Here is a 13,096-nt window from a genome sequence, read left to right on the forward strand (position 1 = left end):
AATATTAACGGAGGACACTGTAGATAGGGGTAAGGTAGAGGCAGGTAGCCTCAATATTAACAGAGGACACTGTAGATAGGGGTAAGGTAGAGGCAGGTAGTCTCAATATTAACGGAAGACACTAGGTAGGGGTAAGGTAGAGGCAGGTAGTCTCAATATTAACGGAGGACACTGTAGATAGGGGTAAGGTAGAGGCAGGTAGTCTCAATATTAACGGAGGACACTAGGTAGAGGTAAGGTAGAGGCAGGTAGCCTCAATATTAACAGAGGACACCGTAGGTAGGGGTAAGGTAGAGGCAGGTAGCCTCAATATTAACGGAGGACACTGTAGGTAGGGGTAAGGTAGAGGTAGGTAGTCTCAATATTAACGAAAGACACTAGGTAAGGGTAAGGTAGAGGCAGGTAGTCTCAATATTAACGGAGGACACTGTAGGTAGGGGTAAGGTAGAGGCAGGTAGTCTCAATATTAACAGAGGACACTGTAGATATGGGTAAGGTAGAGGCAGGTAGCCTCAATATTAACGGAGGACACTGTAGGTAGGGGTAAGGTAGAGGCAGGTAGCCTCAATATTAACGGAGGACACTGTAGATAGGGGTAAGGTAGAGGCAGTTAGCCTCAATATTAACAGAGGACACTGTAGGTAGGGGTAAGGTAGAGGCAGGTAGCCTCAATATTAACAGAGGACACTGTAGGTAGGGGTAAGGTAGAGGCAGGTAGTCTCAATATTAACGGAGGACACTGTAGATAGGGGTAAGGTAGAGGAAGGTAGCCTTGAGGTTACAGTGTTGGGCCTGTAACCGAAAGGTTGCTGGTTCGAATGCCGGAGCAGACAAGGTGAAAAATATGTTGCTCTGCCCTTGAGCAAGGCATTTAATCCTAATTGCTCCAGGGGCGCTGTGCATTGGAGCCATTGTGATTGTTGTCAAGAAGTCACACCCATTCGCGTTCAGAGTGAGAAAGTAAAGGCTATAGAGAAATAATTACGCTCAAATGATGAGGATTTCTATCATCTTTAACAGGAGGAAAAGTAGAATATTAGTCAAAGTAGAAAATATAATGTACCTTTACATCCCATGCTGACAAATCCATTATGATGAGTTCAGTCATTTTGATAACTAGATAAAATTAAATAAACTTTGACACCAGACATAATACTTTAGTAGGTTACTTCCTTACCTGTGGTGAGGGTTGTTGACACCAGTTTACTTTGCCTTCCATTTTCCAGCACAGTGCAGACAGTGACAGAGTATTCAGTACCAGGTTTCAGGTCAGAGAGAGTGATGCTGTGTGAAGATGTGGTAGTGATGTGTGGTTCTGTCCCTGGACAGTGGTAGGAGATCTGGTAATGATGTTCGGTTTGGTCCAGTCCTGGTGGCTGGCTCCAGCTAACAGCAGCTGATGTGGTGTCCACTGAGTCAACAGTCAGCTGGTCAGGAGCAGGAAGTACTAAGTGAAAACACATTATTGTCAGTGTTACAGTTTAACTCCAGAAATAAACTGCACTAAGAAAAGTAAAATAGTAGTCAAAGTAGAAAAGCCAGCCTTGCAATTATTTTAGGTTTGGGAAGAAATAAGCTAAAAACAGAAGTCACACAACAAAAGATGAATTCGTAAAATAACAAAAATAAAGGGATTCTGCTGTATTCATTTAGCAATGGTGCTGTGCTGCTAAATTGTTGCCGCCACTCCAAAAAATATATAAATAGAAATTAAAATGTGATTAAAAATCCTCTCCACAATAACAAGTGTTTCACACTGTAGTACTGATCAAGTTAAAGCAAGCAGAGGCAGAGCAACTACTTGATATATTGACTCTCACTAATGGGAAGCATTAATGATTTCAGCACCAAACTGCATCATGAGATCCAGGGAATTCACCATGATATATTTCTCATCAGGGAAGATCCTGTACCTTTACATCCCATGCTGACACATCCATTATGATTAGATCATAGTTATTTTGATAACTAGTTAAAGTTTAATTAACTTTGACACTAGATATAATACTTTAGTTGGGTACTTCGTTACCTTTGGTGAGGGTTGTTGACACCAGTTGACTTTTCTTTCCATTTTCCAGCACAGTGCAGACAGTGACAGAGTACTGAGTCCCACATTGCAGGTCAGAGAGAGTGATGCTGTGTGAAGATGTGGTAGTGATGTGGGGTTCTGTCCCTGGACAGCGGTAGGAGATCTGGTAATGATGTTGGGTTTGGTCCAATCCTGGTGGCTGGCTCCAGCTAACAGCAGCTGATGTGGTGTCCACTGAGTCAACATTCAGCTGCTCTGGAGCAGGAAGTACTAAGGGGAAATAAATACATTATTGTCAGGGCTACAGTTTAACTCCAGATATACACTGAGTTTACAAAACATTAAGGATATCTGCACTTTCCATGAAAGACTGACCAGGTGAATCCAGTTGAAAGCTATGCTCCCTTATTGATGTCACTTGTTAAATCCTCTTCAATCAGTGTAGATGAAGGGGAGGAGACAGGTTAAAGAAAGATTTTTAAGCCTTGAGACAATTGAGACATGGATTTTATACATGTGCCATTCAGAGGGTGAATGGACAAGACAAAATATTTAAGTGCCTTTGAACGGAGTATGGTATGTGCCAGGAGCATAAGTTTGGGTCAAGAACTGCGACGGTGCTGTTTTTTTCACACTCAACAGTTTCACGTATGTATCAAGAATGGTCCACCACCCAAAGGACATCCAGCCAACTTGACACAACTGTGGGAAGCATTGGAGTCAACATTGGCCAGCATCCCTGTGGAATTCAAAAATTGACTATGCAAATGAGCAAAAGCTGTGTGCATTAAGGAAATAGAAGCATGTCTCTAAAAATCGCCTGTTGTGTCCAGTGATTCATGCAAATAAACACCTGGGCTATGATGTGTGCCTTTGAAACATCAACAATTTTAAGAAGTCTAAATGATTTAATATACACCACCACAATAAATCAATGATTTATTTTAGGCAGGACTAAAGAAACATGATATGAAGAAAATGTATTTCGGAAGAACAGAAGAGTTGGCCTACTGTATATTATCTGGCTATGCACCATGCCATAGGTTGTAGGCTTGTTCATTTAGCAGACAAGATATGCTCAAGTCTCATGCAATTATGTTATAGTAAGAAGAATATAATTGAATTTATGTGAATAAAATAGAAAGGATATTTCTCCCAATCCAGAGCCCATGCGCATATGAAGTGGCTATGCTGAGTGTAAAAGTGATCATTTGAAACAGATCCTATATGCTAGATTTAAAGTTATTTGGCAACTTTAGTTGTGAATTACAGAAACCTTAGAATGTCTTACAAACTAAAACATATGGGCTGCATGATGGGACTATAGGGACAGAGTGCAAGCAAAAAAAGCTTCATGCTGCACACACTGTTCTCTCATCAAGTAATCACATTTTTACCCATCAGACTAGTCTCAATTTAATCTTGTCTTTACTATACTGAACAAAAATATAAACGTAAAATGTAAAGTGTTGGTCCATGTTTCAGGAGCTGAAATAAAAGATCCCAGAAATGTTCCATACGCACAAACAGCTTATTTCTCTCAAATTTGTTTACATCCCTGTTAGTGAGCATTTCTCCTTTGCCAAGATAATCCATCCACCTGACAGGTGTGGCATGTCAAGAAGCTGATTAAACAGCATGATCATTACACAGGTGCTGGGAACAATAAAAGGGCACTATAAAATGTGCAGTTTTGTCACAACACAATGCCACAGATGTCTCAAGTATTGAGGGATTGTGCAATTGGCATGCTGACTGCAGGACTGTCCACCAGAGATGTTGCCTGAGAATTGAATGTTCATATTTCTACCATAAGCCGTCTCCAACATTGTTTCAGAGAATTTGGCAGTACTTCCAACTGGCCTCACAACCACGCCAGCCCAGGACCTCCACATCCGGCTTCTTCACCTGCGGGATCGTCTGAGACCAGCCACCCGGTCTGTAATAAAGCCCTTTGTGGGGAAAAACTCATTCTGATTGGCTGGGCCTGGCTCCCCAGTGGGTGGGCCTAATCCATAGATTAGGGCCTAATGAATTTATTTCAATTTACAGATTTTCTTGTAAGAACTTTAACTCAGTAAAATTGTTTAAATTGTTGCATTTAATTTTTGTTGAGTATAATATGTAGCTGTGGTGTGTAAAATCACAGGAGAACCCCCCCCCCCCCCCCCCCCAAAGAGCAACCTCTGTCCAGTGAAGTCCACAAAGCATATTGCATGTACAGTAACAGACATGACCTACAGCGTGGTCAAGCAAGTTAATGTTTAACATTTTAGGACCGCTAAACAACTATTGATTTAGAACCATGGAGAGTTACCGCAAGTTGCAAAGAAAACAGGAGCTGCATCCACTATTCCAGCACCATTTCAACTTCAACATCAAATCACCTCTGCTTAGTTGAATACAGTGACAACTAAAAGATACCAAAAAACGATTTTGTCCAATCAACGTAAGCTAAATATGATGTGGTTGTTGTAATGACTGTCCATGAGAATACAAATAGGTCAGATCAGGTTTGAAATGAATAACTTCAATCAGACCAATCACCAGTAGAGGGGGAAGGAAAGAACTAGGAGGGGTTAACAGCTCACGCCCTGTAGTAAATCAAAGGAGAACATTCAGGCTCTCCCTCTCAAAATTCACCAAAGGAATGTCTGTTTCAACAGACTTTTTCCAGCTGAAACTTTAACACTTTCAAAAGTGAATACTGGAACAATATTTAGAACGTAGAACGTGGGGAATGGTCAGAGGCGATCCATATGATGGACACTAAGGTCATTCTGTTTGTTATTTTGTGTTGTCATTAAACATTTATATAAAGGAAATACTGTAACTTGGAAAGTATACCCACTACATTTACGAAGTGTCCATCATATGCGTGGTGCATGTAATATGAAAAATGATGAAAGTATTTGTGTTAAGAGAGGGATGTGATTTGAGAAGCTCTGAGAGATAAATGTTTTTCACAACTTCGCAGTTACTAGTCACCGCCCGAAGTGAGGTCAGAGAGCGTGTCAGCCTGACGGAACGGCCCCTTTCGAGCAGAGTGTATAAATGGTGGGAAAATAAATGAACATACTAGACCAGAAAAATGTGAAGCAGCCACTACATGTTTCAAATGGTTGGAACTTTGAATCTCAACACGAGGTGAAGAAAATATACTCACCTCCCGGACAGTCACTAGTACGGCTGATTAGCTGCCCTAATTAAGGCATCTTCGAAAGCGAATTTAAGTAGGACCATCTGCTACCCTGCTCAAACCACCGTATTACGCTACTCTCATCACCCCACTGGGGAACCATCGATACGGCTGGCTAGCCTATCTTCAAAGAAGCAACTTCAAGAGCGTATGGAAGGAGAATCAATTCTGTAGTTCTGTTCAGGGCTACATGACAAGTCACCGGATACCAGACAACTACAGAGGAGAAAAACAAGACTTGTTGGAACCCTTTTGGACAATCAGAGCCTTACAAACGTGCCGCGAAAAGGCCCAACTACCTTTCCAAGGCGGCCCTGTCCACCGAGAGAGATACATGGCGAACCAGGCATATCAAAGAGGGCGGCGGTTCGTGTGCAAAGTATATGGTTACAGTAGAGGAGAGTAGTTTCCGAATGTGGCAATGTTAAGTGATTCTCTCCCTCTCTTCTTTAACAAGCATCAATGTTGTTGTCATTCCACTAGGGACCTGTTTTCATCACATTAAGTTTCCAGTCAATTACATTTACATTACATTTATAAACTAATTTCTGTAGTACTGAATCATAAGTAAGGCTCGGGTTTTTGCAGATGAAAGGAGTTTATCACTTTTCTCCGTGTATATCAATGATGTCGCTCTTGCTGCTGGTGACTCTCAGATCCACCTCTACGCAGACGACACCATTTTGTATACATCTGGCCCTTCATTGGAAACTGTGTTAACAAACCTCCAAACGAGCTTCAATGCCATACAACAATCCTTCAGTAGCCTTCAACTGCTCTTAAACACTAGTAAAACTAAATGCATGCTTTTCAATCGAACGCTGCTAGCACCCGCCCACCCCACTAGAATCACCACTCTCGACGGGTCTGACCTAGAGTATGTGGACAACTACAAATATCTAGGTGTCTGGTTAGACAGTAAACTCAACTTCCAGACTCACATAAAGAATCTCCAATCCAAAGTTAAATCTAGAATCGGCTTCCTATTTCGCAACAAAGCCTCCTTCACTCATGCTGCCAAACATGCCCTCGTAAAACTGACTATCCTACCGATCCTTGACTTCGGCGATGTCATTTACAAAATAGCCTCCAACACTCTACTCAGCAAATTGGATGTAGTCTATCACAGTGCCATCCGTTTTGTCTCCAAAGCCCCATACACTACCCACCACTGTGACCTGTACTCTCTTGTTGGCTGGTCCTCACTACATGTTCGTCGTCAAACCCACTGGCTCCAGGCCATCTATAAATCACTGCTAGGCAAATCCCCGCCTTATCTTAGCTCATTGGTCACCATAGCAGCACCCACCCGTAGTCTGCGCTCCAGCAGGTATATCTCACTGGTCATTCCCAAAGCCAACACCGCCTTTGGCCGCCATTCCTTCCAGTTCTCTGCTGCCAATGACTGGAACGAATTGCAAAAATCTCTGAAGCTGGAGACTCTTATCTCCCTCAATAACTTTAAGCATCAGTTGTCAGAGCACCTTACCGATCACTGCACCTGTACACAGCCCATCTGAAATTAGCCCACCCAACTACCTCATCCCTATATTGTTATTTATTTTGCTCTTTTGCACCCCAGTATCTCTATTTGCACATCATCTCTTGCACATCTAGCATTCCAGTGTTAATACTATTGTAATTATTCTGCACTATAGCCTATTTATTGCCTTACCTCCATAACTTGCTACATTTGCACACACTGTATATATATTTTCTGTTGTATTTCTGACTTTATGTTTTTTTTTACCCATATGTAACTCTGTGTTGTTTTTATTGCACTACTTGCTTTATCTTGGCCAGGTCGCAGTTGTAAATGAGAACCTGTTCTCAACTGGCTTACCTGGTTAAATAAAGGTGAAATAAAAAAAATAAAAAAAATAATACGTTGATTGTTTATAGATGTGATAGGTAAAGACCTTTTAGAGTTTAATTTGGGAGATGGTGACTTTAAAGAACTCCTCTCATGGTGCCCCAGATCCCTATGAGTTAATTGTTACATTATTAATTTAATCGGGTAACAATTAATCATAGTTGATTAGATAAATAACAGTCCTCAGGTTAATGTTGAAGTCAAGTCACGACACTGTCCATGGTTCTGATATGAAGATGTTGAAAGGTCATGTAACTGTTTGTTACTGTACATGCAAGCCCTAGTTCTACCTTAAATTTTAGCTCACCTCATTTTCAAAAAATTTAATAAAATGTTTATAGCCTTACAGGTGGAAAAGTACAAAAATCCAGGGCTTTTGATATGGGGAAAAAACGAAACAAAGAAAAAACAGAACAGAACACTAACAACAAAACAAAAATGTTATTTGTAATGCAACAAAATCACTGTAGTTTCTAGTAAAGAGATGATGAGCTGTAATTGGGGGAAGATCTCTTACTAGTGCAGATTGTTGTAGAGACAGGTTCACTCTGTTCCCCATTGCTCAGCACAGTTGCAACACTAACAGTGTACTCGGTGCCGGGTTGCAGGTTTGAGAAGGTTTTGTGGCAGTCGTCAGTAATGGCTGCGAGGGGGTCTGTTCCTGGGATACAGTTGGATATGAAGAAGCGCTGTGGGACTTTCTCCATCCCTTCAGCCTTGGACCAGTGGAGAGTGAAGGAGGACTCTTCCAAATGGTCTATCTTGAAATCTCTGGGTGGGACCACTGGAACAAAAATCAAGATTTGTTTAGAATAGAGGATGTGCTGTTTTTGACAGAGAGTCCAAAAATGTCTCTAGGAATGAATTAATGATGTAGTCTGAATAAAAACACAAGTTAGCCTACTGTACCTGTGGATAGGGATGCTGAGACACATTTGCTTTGGCTTCCATCTTCTCCCTCTATAGCCACACTGAACTGGTACTTTTTACCAGGTTGGAGACTGCTTATTTCAAGATGATGCCCACCTTTCACTCTTGTTGAGCTTGTTTCACCGTCACACCCCCAGGTCACTCTGAATGTCTGTGGTCCTGTCAGCCCCTGAGGAGAACTCCAGCTCAGAGACACTGAATCTAATGTCAGCAACAGGACCTGGATGTCCCCAGGAGGGGGCAGCACTGGTGAAGGAATAATGAGAGAGAAACAAACTTTATTGACAATAAAATTACATAAACATGTGTATTATTCATCCCAGCAGTTAAGGGACAACAATTGATATCTTACTAAATGTATCCTCTTAAATTGAGATTTAAATTAAATAATATTGTTTGGGTCAGTTTATTATGTGTTTCCACATATACCTACCATCATCATATGAGGCCAGCATTGTGTGATGGTCGCCAACACAACTCTTAAAGTGTGAGAACAAAATATGAATCAGTCATTTCTTTAAAAACAAAGAACTTGTTACTTTGGTAAATGTACAACAGATATTTTAAAATCAAGATACATCAACTGCTTTTGACATACAGGTAACTGCCAACATAAAGGAAACACTTGAGTAAATGATGGAACAAAGTATATTGAAAGCAGGTGCTTCCACACAGGTGTGGTTCCTGAGTTAATTAAGTGATTAAAACATCCCATCATGCTTAGGGTCATGTATTAAAATGCCCAGGTGCCCATTATTTTGGCTACCATGGCTAGAAGAGATCTCAGTGACTTTGAAAGAGGGGTCTCAACGGAGCATAGGGCCTTTAAAGGGTGTGTGTCTGTCGCCAGGGTGGAACACTTATATAGCAAACGCTCTTATCCAGAGCGACTTACAGTTAGTGAGTGCATACATTATTTTTTTAGTTTTCATACTGGCCCCCCGTGGGAATCGAACCCACAACCCTGGTGTTGCAAACGCCATGCTCTACAAACTGAGCTACATCCCTGTAATGGCTGCGAGGGGGTCTGTTCCTGGAATGCAGTTGGATATGAATGCAGTTGGCCATTCCCTCCCCCACCCTGGACGACGCTGGGCCAATTGTGCGCCGCCCCATGGATCTCCCGGTCGCGGCCGGCTACGACAGAGCCTGGATTCGAACCAGGATCTCTAGTGGCACAGCTAGCACTGCGATGCAGTGCCTTAGACCACTGCGCCACTCGGGAGGTCTACAATCAACAAAACACCAAATTCTAGAATTTATTGTGGAAGAACTCCAATAGAGTTCCAGACAGTTGTAGAATCTATGTCAAGGTGCATTGAAGCTGTTCTGGCAGCTGGTGGGGGCCCAACTCCCTATTAAGATACTTTATTTAGGCAGATACCTGTATATTCACTTTACATTTACATTTTAGTCATTTAGCAGAAGCTCTTATCCAGAGCGACTTACAGTTAGTGAGTGCATACATTTTCATACATATTCCTTCACAGCGTCCCGACTTATACGGGCACTGAAGTTCTCCTGAACGTTTTGCCACGGTGAAAGAAACAAGCACAATTGCACATTTCATTGCATTAAAAGAAAAAGACATGTTCGGATAAAACACTGACGGTGCCGTCACACATTGCAACAATAGTTCTGCTGATACTGTACCTGATCTAACTTTTCAGCGTCCTCAGAACTGTACTGTACAACCCTGAGTAATGAAACAAGATGAAACCCAGTAGCTACCTGTCTTGTAATGGCAACCTAGGCCAACTTGTAACGGCAACCAAGGCCATCTTGTAATGGCAACCTAGGCCAACTTGTAATGGCAACCTAGGCCAACTTGTAATGGCAACCTAGGCCAACTTGTAATGGCAACCTAGGCCAACTTGTAATGGCAACCTAGGCCAACTTGTAATGGCAACCTAGGCCAACTTGTAACGGCAACCTAGGCCAACTTGTAACGGCAACCTAGGCCATCTTGTAATGGCAACCTAGGCCATCTTGTAATGGCAACCTAGGCCATCTTGTAATGGCAACCTAGGCCAACTTGGAATGGGAACCAAGGCCATCTTGTAATGGCAACCTAGGCCATCTTGTAATGGCAACATAGGCCAACTTGTAACGGCAACCAAGGCCATCTTGTAATGGCAACCTAGGCCATCTTGTAATGGCAACCTAGGCCATCTTGTAACGGCAACCAAGGCCATCTTGTAATGGCAACCTAGGCCAACTTCTAACGGCAACCTAGGCCAACTTGGAATGGGAACCAAGGCCATCTTGTAATGGCAACCTAGGCCATCTTGTAATGGCAACCTAGGCCATCTTGTAATGGCAACCTAGGCCATCTTGTAATGGGAACCTAGGCCAACTTGGAATGGCAACCTAGGCCATCTTGTAATGGCAACCTAGGCCATCTTGTAATGGCAACCTAGGCCATCTTGTAATGGTAACCTAGGTCATCTTGTAATGGCAACCTAGGCCATCTTGTAATGGCAACCTAGGCCATCTTGTAATGGCAACCTAGGCCATCTTGTAATGGCAACCTAGGCCATCTTGTAATGGCAACCTAGGCCATCTTGTAATGGCAACCTAGGCCATCTTGTAATGGCAACCTAGGCCATCTTGTAACGGTAGCCAAAGTTGAAATAAATGTGCAAGTTTAGCCCACTTCATATAAATAATTATAGTCAATATGTAATTAGGTTATTTCGTTGTCTTTTGTCATGTCGGCCATCTTTTAGGAAATTGTATTAGCCGTGTCATTCCTACAATGTGGTGCATTTTGGACCTCATAACTATTGGAGAAAACAATAATAATTGAGTGTAGTATTCTATCAGAAAAATGACATGTCTGACTTTCAGAAAAATATATTGGTCAAACTCAGGCACTTAATTTTTTTGGTGCATTTTCCAACTTGTTAGGTGCATAATCCTAACAGGGTGGAAACTAACGGGGTGGACATTTGTTGGCTAAATTAGCCATAGTTTTGTGAGTGATCAAGTTTGAGCTAGCATAATGTTGGACCCTTGAACATGATTTTAACTTCTCTATCAAACATATTTTAACATTTTGAAATGTGGTACATTTTCATGTAGCTTTAGACCATTGTTTTCCCACCAAAGAAATGATGACAATTCCTGAATGTGGGGTCATTGTAGGAAAGGGTGGTTTTCTTAAATGGAGATTTACAAACTAACAGGGTGGAAAGTGATATCAGGGACACACATAACATCTTAAATACAATAATAATTAATAAAAAACATTATTGATGAGAAAATTTAACTTGGACTATAAAATAATGAAGAAAGATCAAATATTTTATGGCTTATATTTCTTGTGGAACTTGATGAATCACACCCGGGGACATGTAAAAAAACACCAACATCCACTGAAGAAAAGTGTTCAAAATACATACACTTCCCTTTCAAGATCCATATTTTGGTGTTTTTAAGGACTCCGGACCTTATATTTAAAGCCTTTTGGAATCCACATGTTAAACTAAATAAGAATTGATATTTCCTGGAGACAGAAAACGCATTGTAGAAATGATCCAGGCCTAGGCTGGACACCAATTCGACCTAACCTGATACAGTTTATGTCGAATTTGACGTCAAAAGATAATTTCCTTTTGCATTTAAGTTAACCCTAACCCGTTTCCTAACCTTAACCTTAATTATCCTAACTTGCTGCATAATTTATCCTAACCAACCTGCTACGAAAAGTCAAACCTGGTCATTTCTGACAAATGGTATCCCTTCTAGCCCAAACGCCCCAACCATAGAGAATGATAGAGGCCTCTAGCGGCCAAAAGGCCACGTTAGAATGGGCAGCGCCATTGAGGGATGCCATCATATTAATGTAGTCAACTGGGTGGGACTTCCAACATCACTGGCTGAAGAAGAAAATGTACTCCTTTAAAATGGAGATAGCCTCATCGGCGCTGCCCATGCTGTCAGAGATGCTAAATAGAATAGATACAAGGGTGAGTCCTCTATCTAGCTCTATGGTCCCAACTGAAACCGAAAGTGGTCGCGTTTTTACACATCCATTTTGTCCGGTTTGACTGGGTGCAGCTGCGACGGGAAGTCATAGGCCATGTCTGAAATCTGTATTGCCCACTACTTACTAAAACTACATAGTGTACTAATCGTAATACATACTATTTAGAAAGTACTGTTTTGTAAAAATGAATGCACTAAGTACACTGCATCCCCTCAGCTAATAACCATCTGTCAAACAACGGAATCTGTAAAGACGATTATCTTCCTTAAGTGTGGAGCGAATTCTACCAAAGCCGAAATGAGTATAAAATCCTAGTAGTTAAAGCACTCATTATTTTCGAAATTTCACATAATATAAAAAACGGACTATTTTCGCATACCTAAAATTAAACGCAAGTATTCGGACACAACCACTGTAAAAATGTACTGCAAGTCAATTAGGCCTACAGAGCACTCATCGACATGACTGCCTATCAAAGTTTGAAAGAAATACACTGTATACGCACGATTGCCTATTGTTTGTTTCAACATCAGCATGTATTATTTTAGGATAAATATATCGGCTTAATAGATTACATCGTAGCGTCAGATCGCTGTGTAAAAGACAACACCTTTCGTAGACTTCCTTGTGCGCACTCCGCCATAGTGGGTCTAGTTGGGTTTTTGATATTTTTACCTGCCATTTATTAGAAAGAGAAGTTAAAAACCGGGACTTATTATGTTCACGTTTTGTTGGGATAAATAAGAATTGACTCCTAAAGAATCTTACACCTGACCTTTTTATAAATACAAATATTAACCTACCATTTCTCCTGCTGTCGAGAAGCCTCGGGTGAAGCCACATAAAAAAAGAGTTGTCGAATTGACTTTCCTCTTCTTCTTTGGAATAATGGCATTCGCAACAATTGTATCTGCATTCTGCCACCTACTGTACATGTGGATAATAAGGATCCTTGCAGTGCTTCTGCTGTTAAGTCTTGGAGGCCCAAAAACTTATCGGCTGCAGATATAATGCTGTCCAGCTTCTTGGACACTTGTGCAGTACAATTAAGAACTGTGGCTATAAATACTACAA

General features: G+C 41.3%; 1 protein-coding gene across 1 annotated transcript in view; it reads right to left on the reverse strand.

Annotated features, from left to right (window-relative positions):
* The window catches only part of LOC311110121 (uncharacterized protein), a 29,043-nt gene extending 16,156 nt beyond the window's left edge, over positions 1-12,887 (reverse strand). Inside the window, exons 1-6 of the mRNA XM_084188690.1 lie at positions 12,826-12,887; positions 8,465-8,510; positions 8,011-8,277; positions 7,619-7,885; positions 2,030-2,299; positions 1,178-1,447 (exon numbers count right to left, since the gene is read on the reverse strand). Coding sequence (XP_084044816.1) covers positions 1,178-1,447; positions 2,030-2,299; positions 7,619-7,885; positions 8,011-8,277; positions 8,465-8,510; positions 12,826-12,828 — 1,123 coding nt within the window. The 5' untranslated portion in view covers positions 12,829-12,887. The remainder of the gene's footprint in view (positions 1-1,177; positions 1,448-2,029; positions 2,300-7,618; positions 7,886-8,010; positions 8,278-8,464; positions 8,511-12,825) is intronic.
* Between the last annotated feature and the right edge of the window lie 209 nt (positions 12,888-13,096).

Source organism: Coregonus lavaretus (assembly GCF_964263955.1).
Source record: "Coregonus lavaretus genome assembly, contig: SUPER_35_unloc_2, whole genome shotgun sequence".
Classification (NCBI taxonomy): Eukaryota; Metazoa; Chordata; class Actinopteri; order Salmoniformes; family Salmonidae; genus Coregonus; species Coregonus lavaretus.